General features: G+C 42.1%; 1 protein-coding gene across 4 annotated transcripts in view; it reads right to left on the bottom strand.

Moving 5' to 3' along the window:
- Positions 1-18,192, bottom strand: part of DAAM1 (dishevelled associated activator of morphogenesis 1) — a 165,972-nt gene that overhangs the window by 55,912 nt on the left and 91,868 nt on the right. For all 4 annotated transcript variants that reach the window (XM_075843565.1, XM_075843568.1, XM_075843567.1 and 1 more), the window contains 5 exons: positions 17,109-17,198; positions 10,585-10,656; positions 2,793-2,887; positions 1,446-1,779; positions 64-174 (listed from right to left, as the gene is read on the bottom strand). In XM_075843565.1, coding sequence (XP_075699680.1) covers positions 64-174; positions 1,446-1,779; positions 2,793-2,887; positions 10,585-10,656; positions 17,109-17,198 — 702 coding nt within the window. The remainder of the gene's footprint in view (positions 1-63; positions 175-1,445; positions 1,780-2,792; positions 2,888-10,584; positions 10,657-17,108; positions 17,199-18,192) is intronic.

The following is an 18,192-nucleotide window of genomic DNA, read 5'->3' as shown; positions in this document are numbered from 1 at the left end:
ATCCACTCCTTATCATCAATGTTTACAGTTGGAGTTCGATTTAATAAAAAGTAATATCCTTACCACCCCAGCTCCTTGGCTAAGGACTGCGTTAATAAAGGACATTATTGCCGTCTTCATGTTGACTTCATCCCGATACCTTCCTGTACTTCGATCCAGGTCATTAAGTAAGGTCTAGGAAACATCAAAATAAGGGACAGTTACATCTCCTGTGGTAATCTTGTTGGTTTTTCTAAGTCATGAAAATATATCCAGATCTTCAGTGTCCTTTGTCTTAATAAATGCTGGATCATGTAATAACAAAAGGGAATAATGGTTGTTTTCCTTTGTTATTTTTATTGGGTCAGATCATGACGGCCAGGAGACCTACCTCATAGGACCCTAAGCATGCAAAAAAGTTGAATACCATTACAATAATTTATTTTATGGATCCTGAAAAAAAAAAAAAAGTGAAAATTCAGACCTATGTCTCCATGGTTACAGACTGCAAACAAACCCTGTGTAGTCTGATCATGCAGTCACTCAGTATTTCTTGCGTACCTACTGAATCTAAAGAGGCACGAAGTAGGGCACAGATGGTAGGGAGTATGACTGTAGGATTGTTCGCAGTCAGTTGCCAAAGAAACACATAGAACTGCTAAAGAGCTGTAGACATGAAACCGAACCGTTCGGCATTTTTTTAAATCAAGATTTGCAAAGTTGCTTCATTATTTTAAATGCACTGGAGGAATAAAGTAATTGCTTGCAAAAGTGTGCTTACTCTTTACCCTAACTTCATGTAAAAATTGCCAAAAAACAAATGTTTCGTGAGGTTGGAGGTTATCTGGAATTAACACCATGCTGGAATTAGTTCTTGGTGATGCCTTTAGATCAGCTGGATCAAACTATTAAATTTGCGGGTCATTTTCAGAAGGGTCATGTGATTTGACCGGACATCTTATCTCGGGTTTACAAGATCTGGTCCTAATTTTCATAAAGGGAAACTCAGTACTACCAGTGACCATGAAGAAACATGACACCACTGGGAAACCGTAAAGCTGGCCATAGACATGAGATAGCCGTCAACCGACAGCCATCAGTCCTAACTCCACCATAAACATGCCTGTTCAACTGAATGTACGTTTCCTCAATAGGGGAGGGAGACACATGGCGCCGCTTATCCACGGAAACCAATACAGGTTCAGACAGGTTGAAATACAGTGGGAGTATATGAGGAATGGCCTTAATCCCCTGACTGTCGGCGGATCTGATGTCTATGGCCACTTTATCGGGGAATACGGTCTCCTTGACTAATCTATTCCTAGAGATGATTGTAGGGGCATTTTCATGGATATTGACCCAACACACAAAATGATGCCTTACATTGTAAGAAAACAAATGCCAGACGTCAATATCATTTATTGTATAGTAGTAGTGTTCACATGAGAATTATTCAGGCAGGTTACCTGGAAGCGCGTCCTCTCACTGGCATATCTCTGGTAGTGCAGCATTGCTTCCAGTACTTTCTTGTGTCCTCCAGGGACCAAGCAGACCGCTCCCATTATTTCCAGCACAGCTACTTTAGTCTTGATGTTCTCTGTGGCCAGACTCTGGGCGATCACATTAATGCTCTCTGAATGGGCCAAGACATGAGCCCGCCCCTGAGAGTTGTTCATTAGCGCTTTGATGCAGCCAATGAGAGAGGTATGTATTTGAGACTCTGCTATTTCATAGTCCATATTTTTAAGGAAGTTCAATATGCATGTTAAACCGTCCATCTCTATGAATCGGGTCACAAACCTACAAAAAACAAACAAACCCATAAACATACAAAATAATACTAAGCAATACAATCTCTACTTCCAAGCATCTAAGGTAGGGACAATCCATTTCCATATGCCCTAATAGGTCATAAAAGAGGATAGTGGGGTGGAGCCCCCAAATAATAAATTAATTCTATTAGATCAGTCAGAACCGCCCCATCCTGTAGCTACAGCATTTAACGGATAACTAAAAACACTTATATCAGGCCCAGAGGGGCTTTTCACTTTGGTGTTCTTTGAATCCGGAGTCATGCCCCGCCCAGTCAGGACCCTGCACTAGGTAGAACACAATTTATACGTTTTGCCTGGAGTTTTGTTTTAAACTTTGATACAGTAATGCTATTTTCATTTTCCTACAGTAATAAACAATTCCCCCATGTAAGATAAAAGGTTCTTAAGGAGTAACTAAACTTTAGCAAAACTTTTAATACAGGTCAGAGACATAGCAGAAGTTTTGATGGGAGGGGGGGGGGGGGGCGGGGATCGGCTCTACTGGTCAGCCTGAAAACAGTCTCACATAAAACATCTAGGAGTCTGGCTTTTTCCTAACAAGGAGCGCTGGTCACAGCCGAAGGTGCCCCTTCATTTCAGCGATGGTGGGGGTCTCAGCACCCGGAAGCCCACTGATCAAAATTTGTGATCGGTCTCTATAGCTACAAGGTCAGAAGCTGTGATGGTTAATGAAAATGAGTGTTCTTCCCAGGACGCAGAAGACATATCCTAGGGAGACCCAATCATTTGCATCATAAAAACCTAATGGGATTCAGCCACGTAATATTAGTGTCTCTCAAAAGGAAATTTGTAATGAATGTAGCTTTTGCCTAGTGCTCACTAATAATATATTACAACCCTGTTCGATTCCTGGTAAGGGATCGCATATTTTGTACTCTATTTTATTCTCCCTAGAACCAGTTTTCCTGTATTATAGACAGCGGACCCAAGATTTGTTATTACCCTCGGCATTTACACAAGGACATGAATTATACGAACCTCATTGGTTTCGTCCTTAGCGCAGTCTTCAAGCTCTCTATAGTTTTGTTTCTTTCGTCTTCATCTTCCTTCTCCATTGCCAATAATGTTCTCCTCTGCGACATGGGAAATAGGAAAGTTAATGTTAATTGCTCGTTCATTAAGTGTTTAATGGGATCTGTAACCATTTATTTCATCAAGGGAGCGGAGAGAAAAGTACCAACATACCAAAATAGACAATTTATAGGATTCAATAATAATAATGGCTTATGCGAACTCTAAAAAGGCATTGATAGAGGTGGATTTTGGGACAGAAGGATGTGACTATGTGCTCGGTTAAACCATCGGCCGTATACCGGAAAGCAGATAATCATTAAGATCATCCAGCTTAACATGAATTTTTATTCAAAGAAGCAAAATAACATTGAACCCATAAAAAGTATAAGCAGACTAGGAATCCAGCGACGTCAAACATTTTTCAAAGCCTATAGGATTTTTCAGGAAAAAATTAGGACATGCCTCAGTTATCAGAACTATGCAGGAGGAAAAAATGGCCATGTTGCCCATTACAACTAGAGCTGGGCTGTCATTTTCCCAGAGTAGTTTAGGAATGAAAAGATGCACGTGATTGGTTAATATTGCCAACATAATTGTAGTCGTTAAAGTGCACCTCCATGTGGTATTACACGCCAGCTATTCAAAAATACCAAACCATGTAATACATGGACGAGCGACTAATTTCTAAAGCGAATATGCATACATTTTATATTTCAACGCATTGAAAACAGTGGAACCCTTCACATCTAACACTCATCCAACACACCATTGAAATGAATGCATATTCATATTCAGCCAATAGGAGGTAAATATAGATCCCAGTTCACACAGCCTTTTTTGCAGCAGATTTTGACGTGGAAACTGTGCCAAAATCAGCTCAAGAAAATGCCCCAAATCTTCCTTTAATGATTTCAATGGGAGGTAGAAGAGTTTGGCAAAACATTTTTTTTAAAAAACTGCCAAAAACCACTTGCATGTCAGAATCTGCCTCAAAAATTCTGAAGGAACTTTGATGCTGATTTTTTTCTGCTTGACAAAACTCTGTGCGACCATACCCTTAGGGTCAGTTCATCCGGCGGATTTTATTTAGCAAGTCCTGCTGCAAAATCCGCCGCAGAATTATTCCTGCCGTCAGCAGGAAGAGTCCTCTGCCCATTGACTTCAATGGGAAGTTAGGGCGGAATCCGCACGAAGATCGGGCAGGATAATTCTTTTTCCCCGCTAGCTAGAAAAAAAAACCTTGAAATGAATGGGAGGCAGAATTTTGCCGCGGAATCCTCTGCGAAAATTCTGCTGTGTGGACAGGGCCTAAGAATTCAAGCCAAAAGGGAGTTCGTCATTTACAGATCCCTTCATTCAGAGCTTCAGTGGGGTCTCCGCTCCCCACTAGTGTAACTTTTTGATAGGTCTAGCTATTATGCCAGGAACTTCTGAAATAACTGGGAACTTCAAGACAAATTCTTATTGTAACTCCATATAGATCTCTAGGTTTGCAGTAAAATAAGACCCAAATCAAATATAATTAGGAGAAAATGTAATGAAAACATAGTTTACATCCCAGTATATAAAAGCAAGGCAAAGTTCCTAGAAAGGAAGGCTTAGAAATCCCTTTCATCGTCTTGCAATTTACAGACATCTAAACCTACGATACAAGTAAGTGCTGAAATACTCCAATTGTGTCTAGAAAGGAAAAGACAAACAGAGCGACAGGTCATTGGAGTTTGCAAAAAAAGATTGCAAACATCCAGCCTTCAACAACTGAACTGGATAAAGAGAAGGAAAAAGGACGGTTGGGTTCAATCTTTTGTATTGTGTGACTTGCCCCATGGTAATACGTGTGGACAGCTGTCAGCAATGGTACAAAGCAATCCTGTGCCCTGCAGGGCCGGCCGACTAGTGATGTCATTTATTCCATCACTCCCATCAACAAAGACGGCAGAGAGGAGGGAGGCTTAATCTCCCGAATATGCAGCTGCTACATGTGAAATGTATAGATGATCCAGTAGCTATTCATCCATTAGCCATGGAGTCGTCAATATATTCCAAGCCCCCGGCGCTGCATTGTTCGTAATGGAAAATCTTCCTTATGTGATCGGTGCTATTCTTATATTCCTGTAAATATTTAGTAAGTGTTATAATCCTAGAAAATTCTCAAAACCACCGGCTTTGTATTTTGCGGCTATATAGCAACTTATAGAAGGTGATGCCCCTCTACCTGTACAACTCCACTTTTTAGACATTTTAAGTCATTGTTTTTTTTTTCAAGTCGCAGTCCAGTAGAGGTGAATGTAAATGTCGCCCTTTCATTAGGCAAGACTTACGTTCTAAAATGTCATCAGGGGTCAATATCGTGCCCCACTATTGCACTCAATGACCGAATGTGGATTCAAAATCGGTTTAAAAACGTATTAGGTGTATATGTCAGAAGCATAGGGCATCATTAGCCAAATGTATTGCAGAAGAATGTACATGTTAGGTCAGTATATACTGTATTGAATAAAAATGGACCCCCAAAAAATATATAGTATACTTCATACATCTTTGACATACGCTTGGTGAACACTCTTCAAACGTGAGCACTGTATGTAATACATGAATGTAATGTGAACAGAACCTTGTCAAATGTTATCAAATTTTACGCGAAGGCCCTGTTCACATCTGTGTCGGGTCATTCCGTCGTTCTGCTCAGTCAGAGGAACAGAACAAGGGAATACATCGGAAGCAACGGTTCCATTGCACCATGGACAAGACCGGCGGCCAACGGAACCCATTGACTTTAATGGGTTCTGTTGGCTGTCGGGGTGTCCGTGGTTTTACCAGAAACAATAGTGCAGATCTGCTGGATCTGCGACGGAGGCTCCTAACGGAGCCCCCAATGCAGATGTGAACAGGGCCTAAGAACCTCAGATTTATTAAAGCATAGTAAATATTGCAGTAATACAGCGTATATTCTTATTGCTATTTAATATTTGGAGATAGATCGAAAAAAAAAAAAAAAAAGGGAAACTGTTCCAGTCCTGGAACCAGGGAGACAGCGCTATTCAGGTCCGTTAACCAGTTCAACTTATATGACCTAGTGACAGGTTGTCAATGCCCAACACTAGCTTTATACTTCAGTCATTATAAAAGTAATAATTTGCTTTAATGTAAATTGAATAGGACTATAAGGACTTACACTTCACTATGAACTGTTCTCTCCTTGTATAAAAAAAAAAAAGTTTATGATACTGTGAAAATATGGAGACCCCCTGACTGCCCTTCATTATACTTTCTAGGTCACTGAATGACTTGAAGTCAGCCACATACCGTATACAATTTGGTATCTAATCTAATAATTACACCATTTAGGCTTGCTTAATAGGCAAATTAGCATTTTTTCTATAAGTCTTATCAGCTAAATATACCCAGCTGTGCCAGAGGAGATTACCAGCCTCTCCAAACTCGCCGATGACCCGTCTGCAGTCCTAGGGACGTTATTTCAATGTAAGGGTCCAATTAAATGGGCAGATGTTTTCATGAACAAGCGACTAGCAATGATTTAGCGAGTCGTTTAAATTGGAAATACCGTAAAAACCTTTAGCGATTGTAATGTGTAATAGTTTTATTTTTTGCAAGCAACGATCGCAGTAACATCTAAAAAAATGAAACAAAAAAAAAAAAATTTCCTCATCTTTGACCTGCTAACGACTGGAAGATTTCACTCCGGTAAATGTGGCCAATCCACGGAAAACCATAAATTTTTTTTCTTAGTTCGTTGTTCAATTGTTGCATGCCATTACATGTGGTGATTAGATTTGTACGATTGTATGAACTTTGGTAAGATAATTGCTCTGGCCTTAAAGAGGCTCTGTCACCAGATTTTGCAGCCCCTATCTGCTATTGCAGCAGATCGGCGCTGCAATGTAGATTACAGTAACGTTTTTATTTTTAAAAAACGAGCATTTTTGGCCAAGTTATGACCATTTTTGTAGTTATGCAAATGAGGCTTGCAAAAGTCCAACTGGGCGTGTATTATGTGCGTACATCGGGGCGTTTTTAATACTTTTACTAGCTGGGCGTTCTGATGAGAAGTATCATCCACTTCTCTTCAGAACGCCCAGCTTCTGCCAGATCACGCTGTGACGTCACTCACAGGTCCTGCATCGTGTCAGACGAGTGAGGACACATCGGCACCAGAGGCTTCAGTTGATTCTGCAGCAGCATCAGCGTTTGCAGGTAAGTAGCTACATCGTGGATGATACTTCTCATCAGAGCGCCCAGCTAGTGAAAGTATTAAAAACGCCCCGATGTACGCACATAATACACGTTCACTTGGACTTTTACTTTTAAACACGCCCACTTGGACTTTTGCAAGCCTCATTTGCATAACTACAAAAATGGTCATAACTTGGCCAAAAATGCTCGTTTTTTAAAAATAAAAACGTTACTGTAATCTACATTGCAGCGCCGATCTGCTGCAATAGCAGATAGGGGTTGCAAAATCTGGTGACAGAGCCTCTTTAAGCATATAACCAGTACACATTCATGGGTTGTCCTAGTAAGAACGACCAATTATAAATATATCCACACATTCATGATCCAACAAGATACCCTCTGATCCACCAAGGTTAGGCCTGGCTTTTCTCCAAGTATGATATAAGACTAGATACAATCTCATATCATCCAAGAGGTTGTATAAATTAGACAACTCAATTGTATATGCATATTGTCATGTCCGTGGCTGCGGGCCATCAGGTTCACTCTCCCCCTGACGGCCGCAGCCATGGGTTTGCGAGCGCTGGCCCCAGTCTCCTCCTCAGGAGATGCCTGCGCTCACTTCCACTCACCTCGTCCGGGTCCCGTAGGGTACGCGCGCACGCTCTTAAAGGGGCAGCGTGTGCACCGGACTTTAATGTTTTAATCAACCCATGAGTGCCCCCTTGCTTCTATGCCTGAGCGTTGTTGGTCATAGACAAACTAGGATAAGCTAATGGTCTCCTAGTGTTTTCCAGTTCCAGTGCTCCCTGTTTCTGTATCCCGTATCCTGTATCCCATGCTATTCTGTTCTAGTGCCATGCTGTGCTGTAGTCGTGCTGTGCTGTATCTACGCCTGTCGTGCTGCTCCACGCCTGACGTCTACCCGCTGCCTAGTCCCAGCCGAGCCTGCCTTGCTGCTATCCGAGTTGCCACAGTGGGTCCACCAACCCAACGTGACACATATTTAGCCCCTCAAAGTACAGCTGAAAGCAATGAGGACCTCCGGAATCCATTGAACTCAACATCCACCCTATAAAAATGGGATGTCTTGTGAAGACAGCCGCTTTCCATATATAAAAGTATAGACATAATAAGGGGCGCAAACAAAGAGCATCTATTGCTCCGGTGGACCTGGCCTGTCCATGTATTACATAGTCAGCCATTCACGAGAATGTCCGGCATGCTATACTACATTAGTACTGCATACATATAGGACGTCAAAAGATTTACAGAAAACCATTAATCCTGAAGAAAAATAGACTTCTCACGGCTAGTACGTAGACTTGTATGTGGACAGATCTGTCTGACATAGCAGAGAGAAACAAATCAATCGTAAATGTAGCTACCGGATGACCACCTAAAGTGAAATATTACCCAAAGGCTCCAACAGAGCGGCAGTCCCGAAAGGCAGATTGTCTGGAAAAATTTAGGAATGGCCAGTAAACCTAACCCAGCAATTTCTTTCAGCGCTTTAGCTATTCAGTTCATTGTCTGCATTGACTTGACATAAAGAGAATCTCAGCTGTCCGTAGCAAACTCCGTACAAGACTCTTGGCCTTGAGAGGGTGAAACAACTGCTCTTTTCAGAAGATCCTCTATTTGTTATGATTATCGCGAGAGATTTGAGGAGATATTTCATCTATCTGGAGTATGCACCTGGCAGATTTCCACACTGCAGTTGCTTGACAGCTGTGCCGTGCCACTGTTTCGCATGGACATCACACCCTGCAAATAAACGTTATCACTGACACCCATTCAACGGCTCGAGATAGAGGCGAGATCATAGACAAGGCTGTAGTGTGTGCCTGATAAACAGGGACACGTTTTCTAAAATAAGGGGAAAGGAGGGAGCTGGATGGACACAGACTTGTGAATTTTATAGAATTACTGCATCTACACCTAATATTCTACAGTTAAAAGGAACAATCCAGGCAAAACGGATACACTATGCTATGACTAGTGCAGCGGCTGAGGGGGCGGAGCATGACACAGGGAGTCTCTTTGGCGTCCTTTGAATACTGGTCTCATGAACCGCCATTTCACTAGCCATTACCCAGGGTTTTGCCCGGAGTGTTCCTTTAATTAAATCTAGCACATTACAGGCACTGATTTTTAAGGGCGATTCCATCACAGAGAACACTGAAATCTTTCAGTAAGGATCGAATCCCCAGTAAATATAAGGCTACAGTCCAGGGGTTAAATTGGTGTGTCCAACGACCTATTCCATATCTTTGACGGCAAGTATAGTGCAAGCTGTAGTGCTCTCCTTACCATCAAATATATCTGAAACCAAACAGACCCTATGAAATGTTTATGGGTTCTTCAGGTTTGCCAGGATCTGCTCGAAAATGGATCCGCCATAGTTATTCTAGTCACCAAGTTTTCCTGATGTCCTGAAAGGTCAACCGGTCTAGTTTTGATGGTATTTAGGGGTGGCGGGAAAGCACAAACCCTGTGGGAGCCGTAATAGCAGCCTTATAAATTAGCACCCAGGTTTCCCCATTTTTAACAATCTGACAGAAGAGTACGACGTCAAGGGCTGACTTTTAGGACCATTTTAACTACATTTTAGGTGGAAATGGTCTTTAGGGCTCATGCTTACTTCAGTCTCCGATCGGTTTTATTTTTGCGGATAGCAAACCGAACACTTTATTCCGAAAATTATAGAACAGGTCCTATTCTTGTCCGTAGTTGTGGTCAGTCTCACCCATACTAGTGTATAGGTCTGCAAGAAAAATACAAACAGCACACGGGGCGGCCACTAAGAAACGGTCGTTTGCATGATGCCTTAATACCATAAAGATCTTCTAGATGAAGAAGCCGGCCAGCGATCAGGTGAACACAGAGGGCGGCTTCTCTAACCCTGGCGGAAGCTGCATTTGGCCATACAATGTAGTCTTACATGGTCTGTCATTTATTTAAATTGCCCACATGTAATACACGGATGTACCAGATCTGCCAGACCACGAGCCACTCGTACTTAGCAACTTTCAGAATTGGGTCCTAAAGGGAAGGGGGTGCAAAGAAGTGGACCACCGTTTATGAAGTCCATATGCCCTAATGGGGCATATGGAAAGGTATTTCTTTCATGAGAAAATCCCTCTAATTCTCTATTTGTATTGCCTAAAACATAAGAATAGTGACATTTGGATCCACATCTCCATCTACTTACATTACATTTGGGCCTTGTTCACACAGTGCAAATTTTTTTAAGCCAAAACCAGAATTGGAGCCAGGAGAGGAGACACTTTTAGGCCTTCCTTTATATATTTCTTCTGTTTAGGTTCTGTTCATGAATTTGGCTTAAAAAATACATGCAAAATCTGCAGTGTGTGAACAAGGCCTTAATATTCGGTTTGCTTCTGAAATTACAATAAACTATTCTTATTATTAAGGAGTACTCCATACACATGCTATAACTTCCACTGGTTTCTACCAACAGTAGTTAGCAGAGAATACTAGGAGTTGTAGTTTCGAAACCAATTACTGATGCCAACAATAAACACAGCAGGTTACTTACAGCAGCCAGAGAATTTAGTTCATCAATATAGAACTCAGGCCAACTTGTAGCACTTTTGTCTTCTTCTTGGTCCTAAAATTAAAAAAAAAAGTGAAAATAAGTTTTAAGATACAGATCTTTAAAAAAAAACTTACATTTTTGCTGACCAAAAGGACGGTCTTTTGGTCAAAATAAGCACAGCACACAATATGAGCCACATATCCCGTCCAAAGCGCAGGCGAACGGAGGAGACCCTGACCAAGCTCCGTGCCCCCCCCCCTCCAACCTCAGTGACCAAATTTGGAAAAGCTACACATAAATTACAGCAGTGTTATGATTTTCCATATATAAACTAAAGAGAAGAAAGTCTCGAAGATCAAAAAATGCCCTTAGAAGACCTGCAGGGAAAAGACGACAAACCATATTCTTTTAATGAGTTGTCACAACTGGTTTACATTTGCAATGAAAAGCCGAAATAATTACGTTAGTCTTCAAGTGAACATCTAAGAACAAGGATTGATTAGAAAAAGGGAAATATGGTGGACACATTGTACTGAAATGATGGTCTGATGGAAACACAAGGACTATAGCGGCTACTTACATCTAAATCAGGGAAATGAAACAAATAACAGAAATTTGGCTTTGCAATCGCATTCATTCTCTATATATAGTCCCAGACGTGCCCACTTTCACATATACAGCTTTGTATACGGGAAGAACGTCTACGCAGAGCTCTATATATGCAGGTTATCCATGAAGTTTGCTGTATGGTCAAGAATATTTAAACACCTACACTATTTCTATACAGTCACCGCTCCAGAAATCTCATATCTCTTGCACGTGGACCCAAAATAAGGAACGTTAAAAGCCGCACCCAGAGTGGGGGACCTGGGTTTATCAAAAACAAAAAGGACACCCTTCATTTTTAAGGCTTCATTCACACGAACGTGGCCAACCTCGGACGTGGAAAACCTGCAGTTTTTCACGTCCGAGGTGCACCTGTGCCGGACGCGTTATCACGCATCCCACATAGACTAGAGGCCATGGAGGGATGCATGAAGCGCAAAAAAAAATAAATAGGACATGCCTATTTTTCCCTGGACCCTTTACACTCTCCGTTGAAACAACGGCCCCTTTGAAATACAGAAGTCTGTGTGTCGGGTGTTGTTTTAACGGCCGTCACACGGACGTGATACGCGCTCGTCTGAACGAAGCCTAAGTGTTCACAGCAAAGCTTTGTTTTATCTGCGGAGGAAGGGTGCATTTACATTGTGGTTCCCTACAGATTTGACTGGACAACCACGGTGTTGACTGTTAAGTAAATAAAAGGTTAATCCTTGTAAGGAAAAAGTTGCCTAGTAACAAGGATGGTGTTGAAACAAAGTATCACTGCTTGCCGTCAGTGTATGGAAACATTGTTTACAGTCCGAGGCTGAAAACCAGTCCTGACCAGGTCATTACATAAACACCCAGTTATTTGCACTATGGGAGTAATAACAATGTATTAGGTTCACACCTGCGTCGTATCTTTCCGTTGTTCTGCTCCGCCAGAGGAGCAGAACAAGGGAAAACTGGTAGCGCTGGTTCCGTTGCATCGCGGACACCACCGGTGGCCAACGGAACCTATTAAAGTCAATGGGTTCAGTCAGCTTTCTGACGGGGTGTCCGTGGTTTTACCGGAAACAATAGCACAGCATGCTGAGCTATTGTTTCCGGTAATCTCTGCTGGATCTGCGACGGAGGCCCCTAATTGAGCCTTTGACACAGATGTGACGAGATTGTATCAGAGCCATCAGTCTGAGATCCAGGACAGCTTGTAGTGGTTAGCCTATACTCCTAGTACTGTAACAAACCTAAGCGGTGTGTGCGGTCTTATTCACATTCACTGACAGCAAGCAGAGAGGCTATAGGATAGCACATCAATGTACTCTGGGACCCCCAACAGTAAGCAGGGTTAATGGGTCGTGGTGCTCCAGTAACCCTTCGCTATCCATACGGTTGTGTCTGGAACTGCAGCAGCTTCTTTCTGCTGATCAGTGGGGTCCGAGTGTCAAACTCCCATCATCATTAATGGCCTAAAGAAAGGACATCAAGGGGTTTTCCAGAATAAAACATTGAAGGCCTGTCTGTGTCACCCACAAAAGTAATAATATATAGCCATGAAGTGTAAGCTGCGAGAAATGGACTGTGCAAGTTACTTCATTATGCCCAAACCTTTCTGTCGTGTTAATTCAGAGACAACGCAATAAAATTCTGGCAGTCTGTACGGTGCAGAGGGGACAGCAACCTCCGCAGCTCCTCATTAAGGGAAATGTTCTTTACAAGCATATTAAACTGCTCCAGTGTGTCTGTGCCACGCAGTTAAGTGGCATTGCTTACACAGCACTATATGCAAGAGAGATGACCTTCACGTCCGGGCCGTATGCCCATCTCCTACATAATGGAAATAACCATCACGATGTCTAAATGGATATCCAGGCCATAAGTAATATCCTTCAAAAAGTTTTCGGGGTGGGGGGGGGGGTTGTTTAGCCAACTGATATAAATAATAGATTGAATATCCACCTTTTAATACCATGTCATTTAAGTTCAAAATTCTGTATTTATTAAATTTATCAACTTATATGGGTTGTCCAGGATATAAATATATAGATTTTTTATGTTTGTAAATTGTGAGCGGTTCACAAAACATGCGGTTTAAAACATATAAAAAAAAATTATAAACAGCATATTTTGTAAACCGTTCACAATTTAGTTCACCGCCTGAAAGAACGATTAAAATGTAAAGTTTATTAATAGTATTTATAAAATTGTGGCTCAACCAGCCACTGATACCAGACCAGGCATAGGCAAGCGATTAGCGACAAGAGAAAATGGTTCAGAGTGAATGATGTATCTCACACCTAAATAGCACTTCCCCTGCGAATAGTATAAATTCCGCTAAATCCTTGCCAAAAATCACTATCTATACAGATCCTACGCGTTTCCTCATCACACTTAAGGTGATGTTTCCTCAGGGATTCATAGATATAACTTGTAGTTAAATTCTAAAGTGTTTCAATGGTTGCAATGTTACAGCACTGGATAGCACTGTTCATGTGCTGATTATTAGCCTCCAGGCGCATGCACGGCTCTAATACACTGTCCGTACACGCGCCGAAAAGACCCATGGTTTAAAAGGCTGAGAGCCCACCCTCAAAAGGTCGTCCCCGGGGGAAGCCACCAATCCGCGTCCTACACGACAGCCTGTGACGTGCCGGAGGCGGCTCCCCCGGACCTAGCAACCAGTGAGGGTTCCTGAACGCCGAACGCGTCCATAGTAACTAGGGGACGCTAGACGCGGCTCCTGAACTGTCAGTCGACAGCAATACACATACGAATACAGTTAATGTAATACACGGCAGTGTAAAAGAACCAGGCCGTGTAAGTACATTGGGAGAGGTGAGTCCACATGAGAGCCGTCTTAGTAGGAGACAACGCTCTCGAACGTGACACAGTTAGTGTCCTATTATCCCAGACGTCAGCCAGGGATCACAGAGACATCCAGACAGCGTATATAGCATCGCCGAAAAGGTATGCTAGGTACAAGTTATGGGGGATCCACAATGTTAATCATCCCATCCCAGTTTACCTTAGAAGATCGCACGCACAGGCACAACTCGCGCCCACTGACCAGTGGTACACAGGAAGAATCAACTGGTAGCATACTCAAGTGGTATCAAAATCAGAAGTAGGAGTATACTGGGTCAGAAGAGCCGGGAGAGCTAGAACATGTGAGAAACGCGGAAAAACGCGTTCAAAAACGCATGGTGTGCATAGGATTACTTGATTACCTGTAAGTGTGGCCTACAATATGTGGGTAAGACCAAAAGGGAATTTAGGAGAAGGATTCGGGACCACATTGGGGATGTCAGAAGGAAAGTGGACACCCCGGTATCAAGACACGTGTGGTCCTGCCATGATGGGGATGCTACTGCCCTTGTCTTCCAGGGAATAGAACATGTGAGACCCCTCCTGAGAGGTGGGGACCTGGATAAGAAGATATTACAAAAAGAGGCAGAATGGATTTTTAGAATGCAGACAATTAACCCTCATGGCATTAACGAACAAATCTCTTATTCTTGTTTCCTTTAATCACATTATGTGACCCTATGGCTTGCTGGGTCATGTAGGGAGTCTTCCATATTTACAATATATGCCACTCCTGGGTATTTGGGGATCAATCGGCCCTTGTCCTCCATGCACACCATGCGTTTTTGAACGCGTTTTTCCGCGTTTCTCACATGTTCTAGCTCTCCCGGCTCTTCTGACCCAGTATACTCCTACTTCTGATTTTGATACCACTTGAGTATGCTACCAGTTGATTCTTCCTGTGTACCACTGGTCAGTGGGCGCGAGTTGTGCCTGTGCGTGCGATCTTCTAAGGTAAACTGGGATGGGATGATTAACATTGTGGATCCCCCATAACTTGTACCTAGCATACCTTTTCGGCGATGCTATATACGCTGTCTGGATGTCTCTGTGATCCCTGGCTGACGTCTGGGATAATAGGACACTAACTGTGTCACGTTCGAGAGCGTTGTCTCCTACTAAGACGGCTCTCATGTGGACTCACCTCTCCCAATGTACTTACACGGCCTGGTTCTTTTACACTGCCGTGTATTACATTAACTGTATTCGTATGTGTATTGCTGTCGACTGACAGTTCAGGAGCCGCGTCTAGCGTCCCCTAGTTACTATGGACGCGTTCGGCGTTCAGGAACCCTCACTGGTTGCTAGGTCCGGGGGAGCCGCCTCCGGCACGTCACAGGCTGTCGTGTAGGACGCGGATTGGTGGCTTCCCCCGGGGACGACCTTTTGAGGGTGGGCTCTCAGCCTTTTAAACCATGGGTCTTTTCGGCGCGTGTACGGACAGTGTATTAGAGCCGTGCATGCGCCTGGAGGCTAATAATCAGCACATGAACAGTGCTATCCAGTGCTGTAACATTGCAACCATTGAAACACTTTAGAATTTAACTACAAGTTATATCTATGAATCCCTGAGGAAACATCACCTTAAGTGTGATGAGGAAACGCGTAGGATCTGTATAGATAGTGATTTTTGGCAAGGATTTAGCGGAATTTATACTATTCGCAGGGGAAGTGCTATTTAGGTGTGAGATACATCATTCACTCTGAACCATTTTCTCTTGTCGCTAATCGCTTGCCTATGCCTGGTCTGGTATCAGTGGCTGGTTGAGCCACAATTTTATAAATACTATTAATAAACTTTACATTTTAATCGTTCTTTCAGGCGGTGAACTATATTTAACAATATTGGAACGACATTCATTATCAATTTTTCAGTGAATCTACCGTTCACAATTTACAAACATAAAAAGGACATGCTCACCTCACCCATCTACTTCGCAGTTCCCGCCCAGTTCCCTGCCAGTCTCTTCCTGCTGTATCTATGACGCTGCGGCCAATCGCTGGTCACATGTCCCTGTGATAACAAGTGATCGCTACAGTAGAGGGAAGAAACTGGTAGTCTGGACAGCGTGGGGTAGGGGGGGGGGGGGATCAGTGCGGTGAATTTGGTATTTTTTTAGGTTTGTACAGCTTTGTAAGGCATTAAAAAAAAAAAAAAAAATATATATATATATATATATACACACATATATATATATATATATATATATATATCTCTTTCTTCCCTGGACAACCTCTTTAATAGTGGTCGAATTTCTATTTTTCTAATTCAAAGCTCCAAATCTCCTCCAAAACATACAAGGTTCAATGATAAAATTGTGGCTGCCTGCCACCATTACTAGGAAGAGCTTAAGACCTAAAACTGAATATAGTTTTACTATGTAGCTCAATGTATAAACCGTATGCAGAAAGTACCATAGCTCCCCCTAGTGGTGGTTGTAGGCAGGGATAATTTTATGGAAGAACACTATATATAAGCAGGGGATTTGGAGCTTTGTATCTGAAAATCAGAGCCCGGATCCCTATAAATATATATTGGGAAATTAAGCACATAAGCTTGTACCTATTGGGAAGACAAAAATAAAATAGTGTTCAAGGAAGGACATTCACTTTTTAAAGCCATGGTGCAAGGACAAATAATGGAGTGAAAGTAACCTTGAGCACTTTACAAGCCAAGAAAAAAAATAATTGGGCATGAAGACAAATTTTTTTTTTTCTGTTAAATTGACGTCATTTGGTGTTTAAGGACAGCAGACGTTCTTAACGCACCACATAATCCGTACTGTACACAGGTCTGTTGAGAGCATGAAAAATCAATTTCTCAATGGTCATAATGGTTGTTAAGGAACCGCCAGTCTGTGGCACCTTCTCTCATTTTGCAGAATCAAAAACCACAGCAGAACATTGTCTTCCACCTGGAGGGCATCCAACAAATAAATGGGCTTATATTATTTATGTTCTTCATATCCGTTGTTTTTCTAAATCAGGCAACATATGAAAACATTGCAGATGACTATTTTAAGTTTTCTGGTTCATAATCTTTTAGACCATGGGAGGGAAAGAATCTGGTTTACCTTCTTTTTGCTGCAATATATTTGCCATTTTTTCTCAGCCGGGAGGGCAAACATGGCTTCTCTGTGCTTGTCTGAGAGGTCCAATTCATCCTGAAAAAAGAAAAAAAAAGAAAAAAATTATATATTAGACTTGTTCCACTTGTACAATGTGTCATACAAATTAACTACCGTACATTCCGTTGGCCAGAATCCTGGGTAGAAGCATCACCACTCCAGGAACCTTACGCTGACTATTAAATCATATGAATAATTGCATTACATTAGTATAAAACGCCCTAATATATTATAAATATATATATATTATATATATATATATATATATATATATATACATACATACACACACACACTTTTTTTTCTTGATGGTGTCTGTCCTGAATGCCAACAGTGAAGCAGCTGTATGATCCTCCACTCTCGTGCCGATGCAAAAGTAGGCAAACTTGACTTCCAAACTCTAGGAGAGCTGGGTATGGTGTTTATATTGGCTGGAAGCCAGTATAGTGGTCATATAGGTTGTCATCCAGCTTTTCCAGAAATGTTTGACATTGTAAATCCATCCAAAATGTTCTTCAAACATGTCCGTGTCAGAAGTTCACATCAATATAGTAAATGAGCTTGTACCGCCACCGATTTGCAGAACGATGCCTATTTACCAGTGTAGAAATTAATCTGAATGTTTTTCTTAATTTTCGTTTTGTCGTGAAAAGCGCAATGAAAAATCAGCTCCACATGCAGTGACCTCCTAATGAACTTGTGATGGGCTTCTGCTAACCCACAACAGCTAAGCCCAACTAGCAGAGCTGCAGTTTAAAGCATGGGTGTGAGCAGCTGATTGAGACAGAAGTTAGACAGCAGGTAGATTCCAGACCAGGTAGAAACCAACATGGCCACCATTAGAGATCCACCAGCGCTCCCAAGGTCCACCTATCTACCCAGCTATGGAGCCATATGGGAGTGGGGAGAAGCACTAAATAACTGGGCAAATTTCCCACCCAGCTTTTCCCAGGTATAGATAGAACTAAGAAAGGTCAGAAAAGGACTTTCCAAGAAAATGAGAAGGATTTCCTAGCGATTTTTTTCTCTT

Source organism: Rhinoderma darwinii, chromosome 12, assembly GCF_050947455.1.
Source record: "Rhinoderma darwinii isolate aRhiDar2 chromosome 12, aRhiDar2.hap1, whole genome shotgun sequence".
Classification (NCBI taxonomy): Eukaryota; Metazoa; Chordata; class Amphibia; order Anura; family Rhinodermatidae; genus Rhinoderma; species Rhinoderma darwinii.
This window is presented reverse-complemented; position numbering and strand designations above follow the sequence as displayed.